This window comes from Musa acuminata, chromosome BXJ2-10 (genome assembly GCF_036884655.1).
Source record: "Musa acuminata AAA Group cultivar baxijiao chromosome BXJ2-10, Cavendish_Baxijiao_AAA, whole genome shotgun sequence".
Classification (NCBI taxonomy): domain Eukaryota; kingdom Viridiplantae; phylum Streptophyta; class Magnoliopsida; order Zingiberales; family Musaceae; genus Musa; species Musa acuminata.
Genome location: NC_088347.1, coordinates 20,358,171 through 20,382,812, shown reverse-complemented (window position 1 = coordinate 20,382,812; position 24,642 = coordinate 20,358,171). Strand labels below are relative to the sequence as shown.

Sequence of the window (24,642 nt, the reverse complement as noted above, 5' to 3'; positions counted from 1 at the left end):
ACCGAGTATCCCAATTCTCTTATCTATCCAGCAGAGGAGCTCTATACAGGTTCAAAGACTCTTTGAAGATAATGGAAGACAATAGTTGTCAAATCCTCACCAACGATGATCAGTGCTACTGAGAGTAGATTGCCCGCTTCATTTCCCAATGAAATGCCAATCGAAAACATAAGTGATGCGAACCTACTTTGAAGGGACAACTAAGTGAAAGAAGAGTTGATGGACAAATTTTATGGAGGAAGGACCCAAAAACTTCAAAAGTTTGTGAGACGATACTCGTCAAAGCTCCGACAAGCATCCATCCAGTTCAAGCAGCATGAGTCATTTGAGAGACTGGCGTAAAGTAAGGATGATCTTTTCCTTTATCTGAAGGATTCGCAGGAACCAACAAGGATCAGCACAACTCAGCCAACCCCACACTAGATCAAAAGTTCAACTACTCAACAACAGTAGCGGAGAGCAGCTGGGAGCCAAAAGGTGCATTGCAGTTGGAGAAGAAGATTGAAGACTTAGCAAAGATGAGGAGTTGCAGTGTCGGCAAAGGCTTCGACGAAGACGTCAAAGGAATGAGTGGGGGAGAATGTCATGGACAAACTTCTAAATAGGATATTTGATGTAATACTTATGTATGTCCGTGTTTTTTGGTATGTTCATGCTTTGCACAGCATATAAAGAGATGGCCGAAGGCTTAATAGTCTCATTTTAGTTAGGTTTGGTGGCCTCTTTAGGCTTGTAAATAAAGGTTATGTCATGTGGACACTTGTGAGAGATTTTCGATCTATAGTGGACCATTTTGACCCTTTGTTGTGCAACTATTTAGAGCTTGTAAAGTCTGTTTATAATTTGCATTGTCTATGAAGTGTTTCCTGGAATGTTTGCTTGTGGATCCCGAGTGAGGTGCTTTCTCTAACCCATTTTCTCTTTTGTAGGTCCTAAGGGACCATGGGAGGTTTCGGGGAGGCTGACCTTTCCGGACGGACACGCAAGGGTGCCGCACGACTTAGGCAAAACTAACTAAGTCCGTGACAAGCTGGTCGACAAATGGGTCCGATTCAAATTCCAGTTCTGGGTACCTCGCTCAAAAACGAGCATAAGCTACTCAATACTCGAACTCATATGTCACCCGCCCCGACCTCACCAGGTCGTATTCGAACCCGACGGATGCCTTGTACTCAGTGATCACCCCCTTGATCTTCTTGGATAGCACCAGCCGCTCCTCCTTCAGGACCTCTTCGGCGGCCCAAGCCAAAGACTCGGCAGACTCGACATCATGGGAGAGGGTCAGCAACTCGTCATCCAGCGTCCGGATGTGGGACTGGCTTTCCTCCAGCTTGGCCTTCAGACAGTTCACTTCCTCGTCCAAAGCCGAGGCGCACTATTCAACTGCAGCCACGACCTACGGGCCAGATACGCTCCTCAACTCCAGATTCTCCAAACGAAGAGCAGCATAGACATCTGACTGATGTCCGATCACCCGCCCTGCGTCGAGGACCCGATCAATCAGCGCCATAGTGTAGTGCTGACCCTACACAAAGATCGACATTAGGACCCATGTAAAGAAGGAAGAATCGAATGAGGAAGGAACACCACCGCTTACCTAGACAAACGACTTGGTCACCCGATCCGCCAGCGCCTCCAAGGAGGAGCAATAAAGCTCCTTCGCCATCGCCGAGTGGAGCGCCCCCCGGATAAACTCCTGGGCGATCGGCTCGTCGCTCCAGGTTTGACTATCGGCCTTGAGGTTCACCCACCGAGAGGCGTATGGGGTTCTCGGCTCCCCAGAAGGAAGGTCGGCCATGCTCAGGGCCTCGTACTGCTCGCCTTCGGCCCACGACCAGATGCGGCACAGGTCCCGCATCGATTTTGGGCACACCAAAGGCCTTCTCGAGGGGTTGCTACCAAATGGTCCGGCCACCCCCTTTCCTCTCATGCCCCCCAAGCCGTCACCTAGGGGAGCAGCCCCGGATGACTCTGGAACAACACCCTCGCGAGCAGCCGAGCTCGCGTATGTCTTTCGCACCGCAGTCTTCACCTTCTTTTGAGGGCGACCCACCTCCGGAGACCTCGGTGTCCTCTTTGGTGTGCCCTTTTGTGGGGCACTCCCAACTCCAGAACCCTCGCCACCCCGAGATGGTGGCGCAGTGGCCTTGGTATGAGGCATCCTCTTCACCAACTGGAGGTCCACCATTTTTGCAAGCAAAAGCCCGATCAGTTAAGCCAGCTCAGGACGAGTGGACGATCCATAATATTCGAATAACCATACCCCTAGTGGCTGGGCTCAGTCTTGCCTCAACCAGCCACTCCTCGATCATCTCCTTGATTGCTCGAGAAGAGGACAAGATGCCCCTTAGTCGGTTCACGTCCGCTATCTCTCCAACAGAAAGCAACAGGGGGACGTTGTCGATGGTTCGAGAAGTTCATCCAATACTAAAACCCCACCCCCGACTACAATTGACATAGAAGAAGTAGCTCTTCCAACCTTTGTTGTTGGAAGGATTGTCGCTAATCTTAAAGCCACTACGGGAGGTCAGGTAATACCCTCACCTTCTACACAAACAGAAGCAGGCTAGGAAAAGGGTCCTGGATGGCTCTATCTCTGTCCCTCGACATTCCCTGAGGAAAGCCACCAGATAGCACCAAGAGTTCGACGCCATCTAGGACGATGATATCCCCCACTTGAGGAGGCATGCGTCGATGACAGGATGCAGCAGGAACTGTAGTCCACCTCAAGGGCACCCACGGTCAGCCCGAACCCATCGAGAAACTGATCGTGCGGCAACTAACCAGGCCGAGGGGCAAAAATGCTATAGCACTCCGGGATACAATAGCGATCCCGAAGCTCCCCCAAAAGTTCCTCGGTCACCACCGAATCTACATCGTGCAACAACTTGAGATTTGCAAGCATAGTGGGACTCCCTGTGGCCTCTGAAGGTGCACCTCCCGAAGACAAACTGACAACCTCAACCCCTGGACCCCCAGAAGAAGAAGACGAGGAAGAAGAAGGCAAAGAAGAAGAAGACAAGGAAGAAGAAGATGAAGAAGAAGGCGGAGACATCCCGACCTCAAAGTTGGAAGAAAGAAGCCCGGTTGCAGGACGAAGGACCAAGTAGGACAATGGCAGCCGGGCAAGGTAATGGCAGATGAGTAAAGTAAAGGGCAACTACTCTAAAAGAAGCTTATAAAGGGCAGGTTGATCCGTCACGAGACGACGATTGAGCTTCCCAAGGAGAGAGATGGTTGCAGCATTTAAAACCCATCATAACTCCTCGGATTTGCTAGATTCGCCGGTCTCGGAGCTCCCACCAGAGGTGCCTCGTCACACAAAATTTCCCGCCAGAAGCCATTTGGAACAAGAAATTTCCCGCCAGGCCCCGCGCCGCTCCACACGGCCCACCACATGGCGCGGTGGCACTCGAACAAAATCTGACATGCCACCCAACGATGCCCCCTGGCCTTCATCCGAGTCGCTCCATATCGGTTCCCGATTTACGACTCGCCGGCACCAAACCTGAGCCCGAGATTAGTCACTCGATCCACAGGTCCAGACCTTGCCCGAGTCGCTCCAGATTGGTTCCCGACTTGCGACTCGCCGGCACCAAACCTGAGCTTGAGATCAGTCACTCGGCCCACAGATCCAGTCCTTGCCTGATTCGCTCTAGATCGGTTCCCGACTTGTGACTCACCGGCACCAAACCTGAGCCCGAGATCGGTCACTCGACCCACGGGTCTAGTCTTCGCCCGAGTCACTCCATATCATTTCCCGACTTGCGACTCGCTGGCACCAAACTTGAGTCCGAGATCAGTCACTTAGCCCACAGGTTCAGTCCTTGCCCGAGTCTCTCTAGATCGTTTCCCGACTTGCAACTCGCCAGCACCAAACCTGAGCCTGAGATCAGTCACTCGACCCACAGGTCCAATCTTTGCCCAAGTTACTCTAGATCGGTTCCCGACTTGATACTCGCCATCACCAAACCTGAGCCTGAGATTAGTCACTCGACCCACAGGTCCAGTCCTTGCCCGAGTCGCTCCAGATCGTTTCCTGACTTAAACTCGCCGGCACCAAACCTGAGCCTGAGATCAGTCACTCGGCCCATAGGTCCAATCCTTGCCCGAGTCACTCCAGATTGGTTCCGACATACGACTCGCCCACCATAATCCTAAATTCGAGATTAGTTACTCGGCCAACAGGACATCTCCTCTCAGCTCACACAGCTCGGTCTCCTGACTAGTGACTCACCAGCATCACCCTGCATGGGCCCAGCCACCCAACCAACAACACAAAATCATTCCCAAAGCACAAGGCGCCACCCTCGAATTGCCTCACGACAATCCAATCCAGCTTCCCCGCGAGCAATCAGCACAACCGTGGCATTCCAATCCAGGCGCGCCTCAAGGACCCCACGGCATGCCTCGATGGGGGGGTGGGGGGTGGGGGGGAGGGGTGGGGTGGGGGGAGAAGTGATAAGGTATACTTCGGGCCTAGGCCACATCACAATCGATGCCATGCTATGCCACAGTCAAGTCAGCAAGAGAAATACCCCATGCGCTGGGCCAACAACCGTATCAAGACGCCACTTGGTATGTCCTGTCCCGATAAGCCTGGGACGACATCGCATGGCGTCGTTCCGCATGTCTCGGGACGACGGCCGCACAAAGGTACAATCTCATCCCTCGAGGATTGACCGCCATGCCAAACCTGCATACGACTGACCCTCGTATAGTAGTATAAAAGCCCCTGTCCAACATCCGATCAGGGAGGAGAAAAAAGGGAGGCAGATAGCAGAATCCCACATTGACTTACTTGTCGAGGGGGCCACAGTCGGTAACGACCCGACGGGGCCTTCTATGCAGGAAAACAGCAATGTCCGAGGCGAGGCCATCCCGATCGATAGAGGCATCCTTCATTCCGACGCGCCAATCAACATCTCGACGATGAGACGTCAATATTACGGTGCCAACACACTGACAGAAGGGCTCGACTGACTCCTATTAGTTTGGCAAGTCCTATAGTCCCACATCGAGAAAATCAGGCTTGTTATCTCCTATTGGAACTATAAATAAGGGTTTGGGTTTTGAAGTCAGAAACACCACAAGAGGCACCACAAGAAAAACCTAAGTGTTTGCTTTGCATTTAAGTCCACACTCAGTTAAATAGTTTGGGCTTATAGTTTGAGTTTTTTCTTGTTTAGTATTTTCGGGTGTTTTATGGCCTAAGAACATCTTCCTAAGGCATTTGTAATAGTCTCTTTTATAGTAGTGATTTGCTCCTCTTTCGTCCGTGGATGTAGGTCAAGGTTAATTGACCGAACCACGTAAATATGGTGTTCTTGTCGCTTTTATCTTTTCGCTTTATTGTCTTTATTGGGTTGCCAAAATTACCCTTTGGTAAATTTCCTGGGGCTAGCTCTAACAAATTGGTATCAGAGCTTGGTTTCGGGATCTTTTAGCAATGATGACAATAACAAAGATTGTTATCGAGAAATTCGATAGAAATGTCAACTTCGGCATGTGGCAACTCAAGATGGAGGTCATTCTGGTTCAAGACGGAGTTGATTTTGCACTATAGGGAGCTGAGAACATTCCAAATGGTACGTCAAAGGAAGATCTTGCGGGTATGGATAAGAAGGCTCGATCTAGCATTATTCTAAATCTCTCTGATGAGGTTTTACGGGAGGTAGCTACGGAGACTACAGCTAAGAGCATGTGGGACAAGCTTAAAGCTTTGTATATGAAGAGGATAGTAGAGAATTGTCTCTACTTAAATCAGAGTTTTTATATGCTTCGGATGACTGAAGGTACATCTATACTCTCACATCTTGATAAATTTGATTCCTTGGTTATGGATTTAGAGAATATAGATGCAAAAATTGATGATGAGGATAAGACCCTATTACTTTTATGTTCTCTTCTCTAATCTTTTAAGCATTTCCATGATACTATGATTTATAGAAAAAAAAAATTTCATATCAGGAAATTAAATCTGCACTAAAATCTAAAGAGCAAATAAACAGGGATATTACTAGGGAAAGTAGAGAGAATTAGACTGAAGGTCTGATTGTTAAGGGGAGAACAGATAAAAGGAAATTTGACAGTAGTAGATCTAAATCTAGATCTAAATCAAGACATAGAAATTTGGAGTGCAGATATTGTCATAAAATGAGGCGCATTAAGGCTGATTGCTTTAAATTAAAAAATAAATTAAAGCAAAATGAAAAAATTGTTGAGAAAACTATTGAGTCTGCTGAAGCTAGTGTAGCAGCTGATGAGAATGATGAAAATATTTTCTTTGCTACTGATGACAGGACGAGGTCTAAAAATGAATGGATTTTAGATTCAAGTTGTTCTTATCACATGTGTCCATATAGAGATTTGTTTTCCGCATATGAATCTTGTAATTGTGGAATTACTTTGATGGGCAATAATACAACATGTGATGTTGTTGATAGAGGAACAATTCGAATTAAAATGTATGATGGTATTGTGAGGACGCTCACTAATGTTAGACATGTTCCTGATTTAAAAAAGAATCTCATCTCTTTAGGTACCCTAGAGACCCTTGGGTGTAAATACACGGCTGAAGGTGGAGTTATGAAAGTTTCTAGAAGTGCTCTTGTTGTTATGAAAGCTTGTAGGTCTGGTAGCTTGTATATTTTGCAGGGAACTACTGTCACAGGCTCAGTTGCAGTCTCGTCATTATCATTGTCTGATTCTGACATCACCAAATTATGGCATATGCGTTTGGGTCATATGAGTGAAAAATGTTTGAGCATATTGAGCAAAAAGGATCTACTTTGCGGACAGAGTACTGGGCCACTGGATTTTTATGAACATTGTATTTTTGGAAAGCAGAAAAGAGTCGGTTTTAATTCTCCAACAGTTCACAAAATAAAAGGTACTCTTGACTATATTCATTTAGACCTTTGGGATCCAGCTCATGTTCAGTCTAAGGGTGGTGCTAGGTATATATTGACTTTCATTGACGAATATTCCAAGAAAGTTTGGGTTTATCTTTTGAAGCATAAAAATAATATTTTTCTAACCTTTGAACAATTGAAGGCTTTGATTGAGAAACAAACAGGTAAACAGATTAAGCGGCTTCGAACAAATAATGGCATGGAATTTTGTAAATGTGACTTTAATGAATTCCACAAAAATGAAGGAATTGTTCGGCATCGCACTGTTAGGATGACGCCTCAGCAAAATGGTGTGGCCGAACATATAAATAGAACACTCTTGGAGAGAACAAGGTGTATGATCTCAAATGCAGGGTTGACAAAGGACTTTTGAGTAGAGGCATTTAATATGGCCTGTTACGTTATCAACCGCGCTCCGTCTGTAGCACTTAACTTTAAAACTCCGGAGAAAGTTTGGTCAGGTACTCCTGCTGATTACTTTTATTTAAAAAATTTTGGGTGTCCAACATACATGCATGTAAATGAAGAAAAATTAGAGCCTCGAGCGAAAAAATACATTTTCCTTGGGTATGCTTCTAGGGTGAAAGGATACAAATTATAGTGTTTTGATCTCAAATCCTCAAAATTTGTAATCAGTAGAGATGTTACTTTTGATAAATTATCTATGTTATCTTCTAAAGAAGAATCTACTAGTTGTACAAATGATAGTACGCAGAAGCAGGTGGAGCTTGAGATTGGTAGTTCTAATTCTTTTCAGTCAAACTCTTCTACTCAAAGAATACCAGTAGATGGTCCTGAGTCTACTGACAAAGTTGATCCAGAGGAAGAGAAATATTTCATAGCCAAGGATAAACCGCGGAGAAATATTCGACCACCACAAAGATATGCAAATTTGGTTGCATATGCTTTGTCTGTTGTAGAAGAAACATGTGAAGTTGGTGAGCCTACTTCCTACTCAGATGCAGTTTCTTGTGATAATTCTGCTAAGTGGTTGATTGCGATGAATGAAGAAATAGAATCTCTCCATCAGAATAGAACTTGGGATCTTGTGAAGCCGCCTTCGGGTAAGAAAATTGTTGGATGCAAATGGGATACCATTGCTAAGGGGAAAGTTCTCGTTCAAAAAATTCATACGAAGGACAATCCAACTGATATGCTTACGAAGCCTCTTCCGGTTTATAACTTCAAGCAGTGGTTGGACTTGGTTGGTGTTTATTATTGGTAATTGCCCATTGGGGTTTTTATGAAGAAGGTGGAGCAAGTTTTGTTGGGACATGCTAAGGTGGAGATTTGTTAGTTTGGCAAGTCCCATAGTCCCACATCGGAAAAATCAGGCTTGTTATCTCCTATTGGAACTATAAATAAGGGTCTGGGCTTTGAAGTCAGAAACACCACAATAAGCACCACAAGGAAAACCTAAGTGTTTGTTTTGGGTTTAAGTCCATACTCAATTAAATAGTTTGGGCTTATAGTTTGCCTAAAAATATCTTCCTAAGACATTTAATATATCCATGGATGTAGGTCAATGTTAATTGACCTACATCCATGGATATCAGTCACACCGCATAAGTTCATCAACATGTCCCTCTTGAAGAGAAGTTTAGATTTGTTCTGAACCTAACATTAGCAGTGACCTTTATAAGCTTTTGGCGTGGAGTTCAGCGGTTCCCCTTGCTGATAATGAAAAGCAGGAACACAAAGTTCATAGTCACTTCTACTAGGAAATAGTCATCAAGGATAATTTTTTAGTGAAGGAGCAAAACCATGAGATTGAATCAAACCTAAATATACAGAACTACAGCTAAAAGATCACGAGATACCAAAGTCGAAATCTTGAAGAGAATCGGCAAAGAGATCAATGAAACAGCTCGGCGTAGGAACAAGCCCCAGTGATCTTCTTCGCCGATCCCTGCTCGTTGATCGTGATTCCTCCGATACTTGCACTCCTCAATTAGTCATAACTTTGAGATCCAAGCAAGACGGGGTAAAGGGAGGGGTCAAATTTTGGCTCTACCCATCGCCGATGACCTGCGAGGATATACGAACACCATTCCGTCAGCTTATCGTTTATCCATCCCTTTTTATTTTCTTTCTTTTTAGAATTTAATATATAATATAAAATTTATTGGATTCTTTTTTATCATTTATTTTCCTCTTAAAATTTCTTTTTCGACAAGTTGACTTTTTCTTTTCCACACTTCTCTTATATAATCCACACAAGGTCTTCTAAGTGAGGAAAAAAAATAAAAAATAAAAAATATTTTTTAAAAAAATAATGTAAATTTTTTGATAAAACAAAATTTGATTGTAAGGGTATAAATATAATTGGGTGATTTTTCTAGAAAATATCTACATTTTGGATATTTCTCGATCGACACCTCCTTTACTTTTTTTTTTTTTTTTTGTAAATAGTACCTCTAATTTAAAGAATATTCAGAATACCCCTAAAACTTTTTTCATCAAATTTTTGGTATTTTTTAATTCTATATGGCTCATTGATAATGTTCTCAGGTAGGTCTTATATAATTTTTTTTTATTGTGGTGACCGAAACAGTAAAACAAGTAAAAATTTTGGCAGGATTTTTGGATATTTTTTAAGTTAGGAGCATTGTTTGAAAAAAAAACCCAAAAAGGAGTGGCAACAATTGAGAAATATTTAAAATATGAGTATTTTATATAAAAAAAAAGGACTTATATCTTTTCTCAAGTCCAACTTTATCATGATCTTACCAATAGGTTTTAATACTAATAGATACTTAATTGACCAATTCAGAGAATATTAACCATGTCTTAGTTTATTATAGATTGTACTAATGAATTATTTATTTTCTTTTTACGATGTCTTTTATTTTATTAAATTATCGGTGATCATAAGAACTAATCAATCCAAAGAATTTCTTACTTAGAACATTAGAATGATCTAATTTCATTATAGGTTATACTCATGAATTATCTTTTTTTTCTCCGCATTAAGTATCACTTATTTCATTAAATCATTAGTGACAATAGGGACCGACTAATCTATATTTTTTTTACCCGAAACATTAGGTAGACCTTATTTCATTATAGGTTGTATTCATTAATTACTTATCTTTTTTCTCTTCATTATGTATTCCTTATTTCATTAATAATTAGTGACCATAGGGAGCATTATCTACTTAATAACACTTCATTATCTAATATTTTTTGAATTAATTTATTTGTCCTAGTGATTTCATAATTTTTTTTTGTTGGTTTATTGACTTCTTTTCATGTATCTCTTTGTTATATGCCAGTTTGATCTATTTTTATTATGACAATATGGTGATTATAGTTATCAATCTATTTTTCTGTAAAATCAAGAAGGACTTCGTATCCAATGAGATGGAGGCTAGCATTTTCTTCTTTCTTCCTAAACCTAACTTATCTTTGATATGAGACAATACAAATTCAAGGAGATGTTTTGTAGATATCAGAAATCCAATACAAATTTGATTTTGTTTGAGGTTGAATTCAATAGGATCAGTGTTACATATATTATCAAGTTTATCTTGATCACTTGTAGTACTTCACAATCATATATGATGGACATAAAAAAAGATTCAAGATGTAATTCTATACATCCTAGATACAAATATGACGTCATTACAGATATATCTGGATCTTATGTGAAATACAAATTTTATTTTCTTATAATAATTTTTTAAAATACATAATGATGTGTTCTTGTAAAGAATGTTGACAATTTATGAAGAATAAGGATGTTGGCCATAAAGAATTGAACTTGTGGATCATATTGCATTTGTCTTTTGTAAGAGAAATATATATTTGACACTAAAAAAACTTTACTTATTTTTTTTATCAATTTTAAACTATTACAGTGTTTTCATTGGACTCATGTATAATATTTTTAAGAATATTTATAATATTTTTTATTGAGATACTGAAAATACTATAAATGCTATTGAAAAATATGATAGGTGATATCATCCTATTTCTTTTTAGTTGTTCATTATGATACTCTATTTTTAAGTTTGTAGTAAGTTTGATTGAAGTTAGGAGTCCACTTGAATCATTTACAACACTTTCGAATAGGTTTTATCAATTTCAATTTTGAATAATACTGTTCGATACTAACGGTACGTGGACTACCATTTATCGGACGATATATATATATATATATATATATATATATATATATATATATATATATATATATATATATATATATATATATATATATATATATATATATATATATATATATATATATATATATATATATATATATATATATATGAGACGTTGTCGAGGTGACAGCATCTCATTTTTTTTACGATGTCGCCTCACTTAGAGAGAAGAGAGACGACGTCGTCAAATTTTTATTTTATTATATATATATATATATATATATATATATATATATATATATATATATATATATATCGAATGATATATCGTTCAGTATATAGTAGTACTGTACTGTATCGAGCGAATGTCGAAACTCTGATACGAAACGATATTTCAATTCTTGGGTTTTATAGTGTTTTTATTATGTTGGTCATAATAAACTAATTTTTATTTCTATTTAAGATGTTGTTTCTTTACTATTATAAATATATATTTGAATTATAGTATGATATATCAAATAGTTTCTAGCATGTTTTGATTCCATTTGGTCAGTTTATAATGTTTGCAAGTAGGGTTTGTTTTTATTATGGTGACCAAAATATTATAATATGTCAAAATATTATAACAGGTGAAAAATTTTTGAAGGGCTATTTTGTATTTTTTTAATTAGAGACATAATTTAGAAAAAAAACAAAAGCAGGGGTGCCGATTGGAAAATACCCAAAATGTGGGTATTTTTTTTTTAAGGAATTCGCTCCTATATATATTTTCAAGTGTTAGTGTATATTTCAATACAATGAATCCCATCCTTACTCAAGACTTGATAAACCAGTCAAGATTCACTAAGGGGAGATGCAATCGCTTCCCTCAATAAGTAATTTTTCATTATTCTTGTGTGGTCAAATACTATGTGAAATTTCCCTGGCTGTTTTTTTTTTTTTTTTTTTTATCATTTTCAAGATCGACCATCCATTATGATCGAGTGTTACTAGAGTAATATTGAAAATTCCATAGTTACCTCTTTAGTACATGTCCGTTTGATATGTTCTCACTATTTCACTATTGCAATATGGTGATTAATCTATTGTTATGTATATTCAATAAGAACTTAAGATTCATCCAATTAATATTGTTATGTAGGTGGTTTCACTGAAATTGGACAATACACATCCAATGATATGTTTTGCAGGTATAGGAGGTCCATTACAAACTTAACTTTGTTTGAGATCAAATTTAATTGGATCTGTGTTATGTATATTATCAGGTTTCTCTCAGAGATTAATCACTTATACTACTTCAAAATCAGATATGATGGATCACAAAGAAGATTCAAGATCACTTTTTCTAGAAGTAATTATGCAAAGTAGTATGTGCAAAACAGTAATGTGAGGTCACTATAGATATATATGAATCATTTCTGAATTACAGATTTTATTATCTCAAAAAATATATTCTTTTTTGAATACATAGTGATGTGTTCTTGTAAAGGATGAATTTATAGACTATATTTACATTTGTCTTTTGTAAGTGTATTGGAAATTTGACACTCAACAACAAATTTAAATCAACTAACTTAAATATATCAATAAGAAAAATATATAAAAGAAACAATAATGAAAAATACATGCAGAAAGAGAAAGAAAAGTAATGAAATGATAATGTGATTTTAGTCAATTTAGGTGATGATAAGTGTGATCTCACATATGACCTTTCAACACATCAATTAAGTGTCTCACCTTATCGACACAACATATAATGACATTAACTACAATATCTGATGATTCAATTAACCTTTTATATCCAAGTAATATCTAATGATTTTGCATAAATGTTTTCATGAATTATCGCTCATTTATTCATGGAGATTACTAAATCCTATTATAAAATATCCTCAAATCATTATAATTCTTTATCATCGTTTCTAATTTTTCTACACTTAAGTTAAATAAGGCTTCCGAGATAGCTTCGTAGGACCTATTAATTTTATTTACTCTTTAATATCAAACTTATAATCGATTTACGAATTAAGATTGATTTTGAATTCGTTGTCTAATATGCAATAACCGATAAATCTTATAGTATTAGATGTATTCAAATGTTCCAATACTATATTAATCTCATTAGAGTTTGATGATTAGAGATTTACGTTCATCCGAAGCGCCAACATGTCCACCCTCAAAGTAATTTTTGGAACGTAGCTGATTTTTCTATAAAATACCTAAAATTTGGGTATTTTCTAATCGATACCCCTTTTTGCTTTTTCTCAAACAGTGTTTTTAATTTTAAAAATACCCAAAATATCTTTTAAAAAAATTTTAGTTAAGTTTTCTCACCTACTTTTTTTTTTTCTAGTTTTAAATTGTTATAGTACTTTTCATTTGACCCGTTTATATTATTTTTATTGAGATAATAAAAATATTATAAATATTATTAAAAAACACTATAAGTAATATTACTCATAGATCATTACGATATTATATTTTTTATGTTTGTAGTTGGTTTAGTTAAGGTTACGAGTCCATTTAGATCATTTACAATATTTTCGAATAAGTTTTATAATATTTTTATTATTATGATAAAAATATTATAATAAATTAAATTTTCATTTCTATCTAGGTAATGTTATTCTTGGACTATTATAAATACATATTTGAATCATAACATGATATATCAAATAGTTTATAATATATTTTGATTTTATTTGATTCATTTATATTATTTTTAAATAGGTTTTACAATAATTTTATTGTGGTAAGCAAGATATTATAACAGGCCAAAAATAATTTTTTTTAGCAATCTAAACATTTTTCAAATTAGAGATACTGTTTGAAAATAGTATATATATATATATATATACTGTTTTGAAAAGTGGTTCTAAAAGATGAAATATACTGACCGACGGTGATTGCACCCGCAAGGGCTGGGCAGCTGATACGTACGACGATCGTGGAAGATGCCCTCTACCTGCCCATAACAAGCGAAGCGGCGATGGCCAAGTCCTGCAAAGGCCTCGCGATGGAGCTCGTCAAATGCCTCAGCGAATCCGATTGCGTTAAGGTGTGTCCATCTGGATCAAAACCCTACCTCGGTTTTTCCTTGGATTTGCTTTTATTTTTGGCATAAAAGGGCGCCTTGCTAAGAAGATGCAACACCCGAGGTCACATCAACAGGGAAGAAAAAGGAAAAGGGTAAAGCGCTTGAATCCGCCCTTTGTTATTCGTGGTCGATATTTTTTTACCGTCTATTACTGTTCTGGACATTGTTCGAGTTCTTTCAAAGTTCGATCTTGAAGAGGGGGAAGAAAAAGGTAGCCTCGTGTTATGTGCTTGAACCCTGAAGGAGGGGGTTTAATCTTTAAATTGGGTTCCTATGAAGTTTGCTAAGTCATCTATCTGTATTGTGTTCACAGCAAGTGATTTCATAGGATTATACACAAAGGGTCGTGAATTTCATTTTGACCCCGTTGAACCAAGAGGCTAAGATTGAAGATTCCGGTGGAAAGTTGGTTTTGGTTGATTAAAGTTGCAAATTTGCAAGGTGTTAAGACTTCATCTAAATAGCAGAGTCTTCTATCTGATTTATTGTTCGACATTGGTTCTAAAATTTTCTAGGCAGAATACTAGAAAGGTAATGCTTTGTGAACTAGGGTAAGATTTAGTCTTGATGAAACTGTCCCTTCTAATCTCATTGTTGGGGATTTTGTGGATGCACTCAAAATCCAATTATAGGTTGTTGATTTTGGAAACATATGGTGATTCTTGTAGTACTAAGGGGAAGTTGCAGTTTGAGGTAGATATTTAGAATCCGACAAATAAAATCAGCGTTCCTATTTGAGCTACTGTGGTTAGAACAAAATGATTTACACTATAGATCTCTGACATTGATGTTTCCCAACTTGTTTTTTATGATTATGCTGGAATTTGTTGCATGCCAAGGTCTAGGAATTCAAAGCAATATTATGTGTTATAAGATGTCAGACACATATCCTGCTTCCCAGAGACCATTAATGGGCAAAGCATGCATATAAATAATATGACTATTTAGAAAGTGCAGTTGGTGAGTTTAATTACATGACATAACCATAAGAAAAATAGATAAATAAAAGTTTAATGAAGCAGTAGCTTATAAGATTATATTTGAATGTATCAGTTTTTAAACTTGTGAGCTCATAAATGACCTATTAGCAATTTTAATAAGTATGCATGTCTGTCTACTTAACAAAGCTGTACAATCAAATAATTAAGATCAAAGAATGAGTGACTGGAAAGTTTTGTTGCAAAATTTGTTTCTACACCACTGTAATGTTCAACAGATATTCTTATTTGTAAAAAAACCTATCTAGCTTTCTAGATTTAAAGGTGAGGCTGCGTACATGGAAACAGCCTTTTAAATATTTAAAGGTAACTGCATACACGGATGTTCACCCTTTGTGACTTGGGAGATTAGGATTCGAGTCACGAAAACAACCTCCTTAAATATTTAAAGGTAAAGCTGCGTACATTGACACTCCCTAGACCCCCCGCAATGGCGGGAGCCTCGTGTACTGGGTATGCCTTTTTTAGTTTTCTAGATTGCAAAAGTCAATCACAGTTGAATACTTGAATTGAAATAACTTTGTCCGTATTGAGTAACATGTCAAGTTGTATACTACACTGGAATAAATCTCTTTGTGCTTCTAGAAAACACTTGGGTAATATCTCTAAGCTAAGATTATTATGTCACATTTTTATTGTTTTATATTTTAATAATAAAGATTAATTCATACAGAAACTAGGAACCTGGACATGACATGGTAATATCATTAATAGATCAGTGCTGGAGGTTTTACTTGGGATTGCATGGTAAAGTTTTGATCAGGCATAGTTCTAAACTATTTTTGAAATGAGTCAATTTCTTAATGTTCAAGCATCCCACCTACCAACATCTGTCATCAAATCGGGAAGCGATATTTGATTGTTATTTTGTTGATCGCTCGACTATCCACATATATCCTTTATGATCTATCTTTCTTAGGGGTTAAAAAGGTAGGGATGGTGTAAGGACTGAGGCTCTGTCATATAAAGCCTTTAGCCAAAAGTTTTTCAACTTGTTTGTTTAACTCGACTCTCTCCTTAGGATTCATTCTATAATGTGGGAGATTAGGAGCTGTGATCGTTGGAGAATGTTAATGGCATGTTGGATTTCTCGTAAGGGTGGCGCTCACTAGGTAATTCCGGGGGTATGACATTAGAAAATTCATCTAATAATGACTTAACTTTAGGAGTTAGGTCAGGAATAGTGCAAGGGAATTTCTCTAGCAATGATAGCTACACAAAATTTGTTGTTTAGGCTCTTTATTTCAAAATATTTAGGATCCAGTAAGTGGAGTCCCTTGGTGGTTAGGGCTTATGGAAGAGACTTAGGAGTTCTTGATTTAACCTGTTTTGATAGTTTTGGTCTCAGGATGATGTTTTTGCCTTTGTACGAAAAGGCATAGGTATTTTCTCTTTCATGATTGGTAACATCAAGGTCATATAGCCAAGACCGACCTAAAAGAATATGGGCAACGTCCATTAATAGGACGTCATAGTAAATCTCATCCTGGTAATCGCTCATTTTGATTGGTACTAGTCAAGTAGGTATTTCTCGGTCATGGGTAAAGTGGTTTTATCAACCTAGGCTACTTCGCATGGGGTCGGATATGATTTTACCGTGAGGTTTAGTCTCTTGATAGTAGATTTTGAGACTACGTTCATAGTGCTACCCTCATCAATGACCAATTTACAATTTCTTTTCTCGTTTTGGATAAAAGTATAGAAGATACTTGTCCTCTTCCATTCATTGGAATCACTAGCAGTAGAGAGAATAATGCAGACAACATTAACATGGGCATCTTCAATTTCTAGTTTGTTTTTGTTACCTGCGTAGGCTTCGTGTTCAACTACTTGGTCTACTTCCTCGATTTGATTCTTTGGTTTTTGTTTTAAGGTAAAGGTACGTTGAGGACAACAAGAGGTAATGTGACTTCTATTATGGCAATAATGATGCTGGATTGAAGACGAATTAGTTTGAGAACCAGTAGTTGAACAAGTTGGACGATTTATGGTTGAGCCAGGATTGTTGTTAGTAGTGGAGATTTTTGACTTGACAAAGCCACTACTTAGGGTAGATTGGGTAATAGTTCTATTGTTGGGAGTCTAAGAAGATGCTTGACGAATTGGATAAAGTTTAATGTACTTCTCAATCTCAAGGGCTCTTTGGGAAGCTTCCTCCATGGTGTTAGGAAAACTAAGGGAGACTTCTCGTTGGATGTCAAACCTCAACCCATCAACAAATCTTCGGACAATGATGATTTGGCCATCTTCTATTTCACACCTAAGTAAAAGTTTATCAAATCAGGCCAAATACTATGCCACACTAGAATTCAAGTGTTTAAGGTTTAATTGTTGTTTAATAGTTGGCTTCAGAAGTAGGTTGGTAAATATTTTTTCTTAAGATTTTATTTCATGACTTTCTATTAAGTGATGGGTAGCTCTCAATGGTGTTCAAGACTACGTTGGATATGTTGCCAATATTTCCTGACGGACTACTAGTTTTATTTTTGCAAATCATACATGTTTAATATTAATCATTCCATACCACTCAAAGTAGTCTTCCATGCTATCATACTAGTTAACAAATACATTTGGTTTCAACCTACCATTAAAGTCCGACATATCCACTTTGACTCTTCTAGCCATTTCCCTATATTGTCAGCAAACTGAACTTGTTGGCCCAATTACTCAGGTTTATGAATTTCTAATAGGTTATGGGAATTCATCAGCTTTTTTTTTCTCACTTTTTGTTTTGGTTAATTTTTTTTGGGACAACTTTTAAGGGTTCAAATTTTAGTGGTATTGTAGTTGTAGCTAAAGGGGAGAGAGAGGATAATAAATAGAAAAAGAAAGAGGAAAAACTAAAGGGGAGAAGCAATGAAAACCACAATTTAATGAAATATGCGATTTTTTTCTTTTGGACAAAAATATTAGTAAAGTTTTCAAAAATTTACCCATCACTGAGAGCTATGTGGTCCACCGTTTCTGTAGAGATAGTTATCCCAAAGTCTAATTCCACACGTAAGGGATTGATGTTAGAGGTGCAAGGATTTTTTAGTGTTAATTGAAACTTTTGCTACTAGTTGGAACCTAATGGGGTATAGGACAGGTTTCTGGATGGGCTCTGATACCAAACTAATATACAATAGAGTAGGGAAGGAGAGAGAAAGAGAGGGGAAGAGGAAGAAAGTGAAGTGTGAGATAAGAGAGGAGAGTAAGAGACCAGTGATTTAAAAAGCGATAGACGCTCATTCGGGCGAAGCAAGGCGCTCTGAAATATAAAAAAATATAAAAATATATAATATAATTGATAAATATGATTATTTAAATAAAAATATGACATTAAATTAAAAATATCTGAAGTACCAAATCATATTATCCATCTTCTAATAACAAAAATATCAAAAGACTCAAAATAATAAAGTTTTACATAAAATTCATTTATCATTATATTCAACATCGTCATTTTCAAGTGTATCATTATCCTTCTCTTTCTCTTGTTTTTCTTTATCAAAATATGTTTTATCCTTTTTAATAATAGTAGGAGATGAGCCTGATGCTTTTGCACTCGTTTTTCCTTTCGTCGTCTGTCTTGTATATGTTTATAATTATCTAACACCTGAAGCTCTTACCACATCTCTCCATGTCATGCTGTCATCTTCAAATATAAGCTCGTCTTTGGCATCTTGTAAATTTGCACTTATTTCTCCCACCAACCACTTATTTGAATCAATGTCTTGTAATGAGATTGGATCAATTCTATTTCGTAAATCATGACAAGCCTTTAATGCTTGATTATACTTTATATAAATAAGATCATGTAATCGTTGATGCTCCAACCAATTTCTTCTTTTTGAGTGAATTTGTCATGTCATATAATTTGAAAACATATTAATACATCTATCTAAAAAATAATACATTAATTGAAACAAAATTATTCTATAACCCTTACATGCTCAAAGACACTTCAGTTTCGCTCACAACCCATTAGTACTATATGTCAAACTAAAAATTTTGATAGCAAATTGTTACAAGTTTAGGATGAAATTTTCAAATAGACTCTACCATTCAGCTACAAAATTTATTTTATTATTAGCAATAACATAATAACATACTATTGATAAAATTAATTATATTAATTTATTAATACTTAGGGATGTAGTTGTCCTAGTTGGAACTGCCATTGAAATTCTAAAAAAACCATCGGTATTCTTATATGAAGATAATTTATGTATGATCGTATCTTGTATATCAAGACTTGGAACTAATCTTGCAATGCACTAATATAACTCATTTAGAACTTTTGCATCAAACCCAACGGAGGTGATCTTATAGGTTCACATAATGTCCCGCTGCATATAATTGACGATGAAGTTGACAATTCCATCTATCGTCAATGATTACAAATATTTTCTTATACTTTTCTTCATTTTCATTAAAAGACCTTTGAATCGTCTTCTTTGTTCTATCCAGTCTCATAAATATATTCTATTGCAGGCTTGTTTTCATTATTCATTAATTGAAGGACACGAACAAAAGGGCCCATTACTTTTAATATATAAACTATAAGATTTCAAAAGGATGACATTAAGATGAAATCATTAGCCCTCTTGCCTTTCGCTTCTTTTGCCCATTTGCTTGTCATTTATTTCTCCGAGGTAAATATATTTCTCAGGTTATGTTTTTTACGATGCATACTCTGTGATGTCAAAAAGGAAGTAACAAATCGGGTGACACCATATCTCACTAATTTCTTGTTGCTTGTGAATTCTCTCATCATATTCAAAGCCCCAATATGATTATAGAGAAATCCAACAATAAATATTACCCTTTCTAAAATTTTCTTAATTTCAGAAATTTTTTAAAAATTCTCCAACATTAAATAAATGTAATATGCCGCACATGGAGTTCAATATAAGTGTTATTTTTTTGTTTCAAGTAATTTACCTAAGACAAAGAATAACAAAATTGATAAAATTTAGGAGTTTAATACATCTTTCATTGAACTGGAGACAAAGTAATTAATAAATTAATAAATTTAAAAGATAAATCTTACTAGCTAATACATAGTTGCATCCATTGTCAGTTATAACTTGGTATGATATTTTGTTCACTAATTTCTTTCACAAACTTGTCAAGCAAATCATATACCTTTTCTTTATATTTCACAAAAGATTATGTATCTATTAACTTCATAAACATGGTTCCTAAAGAATAATTAATCATAAAATTAATTATACTCCTATGTTGCCTATTGGTCCAAACATTTGACGTAATAGAGTAACCATGTTTTACCTATGATTCTTTATAACCCTTTAATAAGTTATTCATATAATCCAATTTTTTTTTCAATAATGGAATTCGCATCTCATAATAACTTGGAGGTCTTAATCCCGCAACATATCTTCCAACAGTTTCAATCATCTCCTTAAAACTATCTAAACTAGTTGTACTAAGGGGAAGGCCAACCTGATAGAAGAAGCGAGCAATGTGCTGAATTGTTCTTCCTTTTGTTTCCTTACACAAGCATCACTTATATTTGTTTGTCTTAATTTTGCTCCTACTTACCCTTGTTGCTTCTGTGATCCTTGAGACATATATAAGTCCATCGATCCTTTTTTACTCTTCTTAACAACCAATGCTTCTTTTCGTTTTCTATCACATATTTTTTTCCCACTTAGATTGACACTTTCAGAATCATCATCATCATCATCATCATCATCATCTCTGATATGTTTAACACTATTCTCTGGTAAAATCTCATAAGATTTATTCTTTTGCATCTTTTTTTCATTCATATAAGCTAACAGCTTTTCTTTTATATCAAGTGGACACTTCTTGCAGGCTGATGCATTCTTGAAATTTCCTACTAGATGTTTTTTTGCACGAAAAATACCACATCTAGTAGTTTTATTATAGAAGATGCAAGTAACTGTATTAGGATCATTAGGATCCTTTAGATAATTGTATTTCCATGCAGGATCCTTTCTTGAATTTTTTGAAGAATCTACTGAATTGCTTTGTACACTTGTCATTTATCCTGAAACCCTAATAATAATTTTAAATAAACAAAGATTAGTAGTGTTAAAATCTATATTATCAATCTAGTAAATAAAGATTACTTTGTACAGTAATTAATAATCTACTGTTAACAATATATTATTTACTGTTAACAGTAGTTAGAGGGCGAGAAAAGAACTATTTATTAACAGTAAAGGAATAAAGTTGTCATCGATAGTGGAAAGTGGGAAGGAGAGGCAGCGTTGAGAAGTTGGTAGCAACAGCGGAGGATTAGTTTAAGACAATTGTGGCAGCACTGCGAACGACAACAGTGGCAGAAGCTGCAGATAGCAGCAACGACGGAAGCTGCAGATAGCAGCAGCGACAGCGATGAAAGTTCCAAAGGGCGTCCGTCGATGGCGAAGGAACCTACGGTCCTCTCCCTCAACAAGTTGAAGAACTACATATAGAGTGGCGGCGGAAGGAAGTTACAGGCTCTTGCGAGGCTGTCGGACCCACCCGTTGGCGACAGAGGAAGGCTTGGTCCGCTGCGTCTACGGTGGAGGCAACGACAGAAAACATCGGCGGCAGAGGCAGAAGCAACGCTAGGGTTGGCTCGGGGTCATGCGAGCGTGAAGTGTCGCTTTTGAGGGTAAGTAACTGTGTTAGCTACTGTTGAATCGAACCAGAATTTAAGTCCGGTTCGGTTGCCTTATTTGAACTGGGCACTCGCCAAGAGCGCTCGACGCCTGGATTCGAGCGAGCGAGGCAGCGCTTCATTGAAGCGCGCTACCTGGTCCACGCACATGGTGCTTGGGCCTCTCCTCGTTTGGTCCGAATGCTTAGGTGAGCGCCCAAGTGCTTATTTAAATCACTATTTTCATTCAGATCTGAAGTAGTTGATCCATTGACAATCTCCACTATTTATAGGAGTTTAGGAGCCATGGTACAATTAATGAAGACAATGATTTCTAAAAGTAATCTCCTAGAAAATTAGTATATTTTTTAGAAATCCAAAATGACTTCTAGGATACTTAAATAGTAAATGAGTGCACTTAATACAAAAGGAGTCCCTAGAAAAACCTAAAGACTTTTTTCTAATTTTCAGCAAAACTCTTAGAATTTTTAGGCCAACTAATAGTTGACTTTTTGTTGATTTCTTTGCCTAGAATAAAATTTGTTGAAATCCTTTGTAAAACTAGATGGTTCTCCATCACTTGTATTCCCTTTCAAATGTGAGTGGTGTTGATAACAAACTCTTATACTTGTATTCCCAATTTTAGTAAATTATACAGCGGTACTTAGGAAAGAAGCAAATTGTCCATCAGTCTTTAGATGTTCTGATTCCATCAAAGATATCCTGCTCATTAAGCTAACACATTGTATCCTGGAAATCTTATACTTGTATTCCCCTTCAAATGTGAGTGGTATTGATAATGAATTTTCTTACCATTGTAGTAAACTATACAGCGATACTTAGGAAAGAAGCAAGTTGTCTTTAGATGTTCTGATTCCATCAAAGTTATCCTGCTCAATAAGCTAACATGTGTTGTGTTCACATGAATGTTATCAGGTGGGTATGCATTCTTTTAACTCAGAGATGAGACTTTATATAAGCTTTAAGGAACCATGTCCATGACTTGCTTTAGTGGCATTCTAATTTAGAACCAAAAGTTTAGTGAAAAATTGCATGGCTAAAAATGGTCTTGTAGTGGAGAAATGGTAACTGATTTCCAGATTTCAAAGAAGCTTGCAGTATTTGAGGTTAAAGAGAACATTTTGCTATGTTCATATGATGTTTTAATAGACAGAAGAATTCTTGTTTATTTTCATGATCTCAATAGGCTATCATTTTTAGTATTCAAGAACTTGATGCCTATATGCTGTTGGTTTGTTAACTCGACCATCTTTCTGATATCAAATAATTATTCTCGTGTGGGTTGAATTATTCAGGTTGATAAGCGATCATACAGGGAATGTGCTGGAGAAAAGGTGCCTTCCATATCGAGTGAATGTGTAGGCCTTAGGGAGACATACTTTAACTGCAAGAGAGGCCAGGCATGTTATACTGGAAACCTGATACTTGTTCAATAGTTCAAATTCTAAAATGAAATTGTATCATTATGTCTGATAGTTCAAATTTGATATACCGATAAAGTTGTCCAATTTTTTGCATTACTTGCACGACCACCAAGTAAATTCATTCGCTGACCTTAAATTAAATTCTTCTATAATGAATAGAAGTTCACACCTCATCTTCTCCTCGTCTATGTAATTTTTCTAGTTTAAAGTTGTTGAAGTTTAGCTCTATGGTTATTTTGCTAAAATTGTGACACCTGCCTGTCTGTTCATTAATCTTAGTTGTTGACTCTAAGTTGTTCTATGGCTTAAAGTTTCCTTGTGCATGACTATCACTTTAGAGCATCAATTTCAGGTTTGACTAATAGTCATAAAATCAACAGCACCATTCATCTCAACTGACAAGTTGGACTCCATATCTAGAAGGCTTTTTAGATAAATGATTTTGATTTTCATTCTTTTGTTTTACATCTGGCAATCAAGGAAATTGGTTATTAATAATTGATCATGGAAGTTGTTTATTTGTAGGCTGCAAGGTCCTCATATTCTTTCTTATTTGAACTATATGACTTGTTCTGCTGTATCAATCATATTGATGCAGAACACATTTCTCCTAAGCAAAATCAGTTACTAGGACAGTTTTTGCTATAATGTGAAGAAAAACAACCCCACCATATCCAATGACATAGTTCAATGGTGATTTAGGAAACATCATATCTACATATACTGAGTCCCTTAATCTTGCTAAACACCAAGTCACCACCTGTTAGTAAAACCTAGGGTTTATAGAGTTGCCCTAAGATGTGATTTTGGTGGATTAGTCAGTGATATATCTCGTACCCTTACTATAGCTGTTTGACAGGAGCTGTATAATTGAGTTATCATAATCATTATTTTGGATGATAGATGTCTCCTTCCTGCTTATGAATTTTAAATGACTTGTTTTATGGAAATTTCAGGTTGACATGAGAGCACGGATACGCGGCAACAAAGGTTACTAGATCCTAAAATTTTCCTTTGTTATGATTCAAAATGGTGGGTTGTGCAAAGTAACCAATCTATAAATTGTATTTAGTCGAAGATTTTGCATTTGATCTAGTTACTACTATATATATTACTTTAACTAAAATCCTGTACGATTACACCCCATACATATCCGTGAGGTGTATTGCAATGTAGAATCTTACTTTGTTATGTTGTTTAAGTGGAGTTCTTTCGCTTGCTAGTTTCAGTCACTTCATGCTCGGCACAAATATCAACCAATGGCTTCACAATGTGTTGGTGTGAGGATCTCAAATTGCATTCCCATCACAAGACATAAAGAATGCTTCTTATGGGCAGTAAAAATCACAATGAAATGAAGCCGCTGAGGTGAGATGAAATGAGAATGTGAGAGATGTGAAGGTTCCCTTCTAGCTCACAATGACTTATTATTGTTTATATATATGTTTTTCTTAAAAGTCTAA

At 36.8% G+C, this 24,642-nt stretch overlaps 1 protein-coding gene across 1 annotated transcript; it reads left to right on the top strand.

Annotated features, from left to right (window-relative positions):
• Positions 1-13,914: 13,914 nt before the first annotated feature.
• Positions 13,915-24,380, top strand: LOC135625867 (uncharacterized). The gene is made up of 3 exons (XM_065130981.1): positions 13,915-14,081; positions 23,051-23,155; positions 24,136-24,380. Exons 1-3 carry the CDS (start codon positions 14,013-14,015, stop codon positions 24,175-24,177), a joined length of 216 nt encoding a protein of 71 aa, XP_064987053.1. The 5' UTR covers positions 13,915-14,012; the 3' UTR covers positions 24,178-24,380.
• Positions 24,381-24,642: the final 262 nt, after the last annotated feature.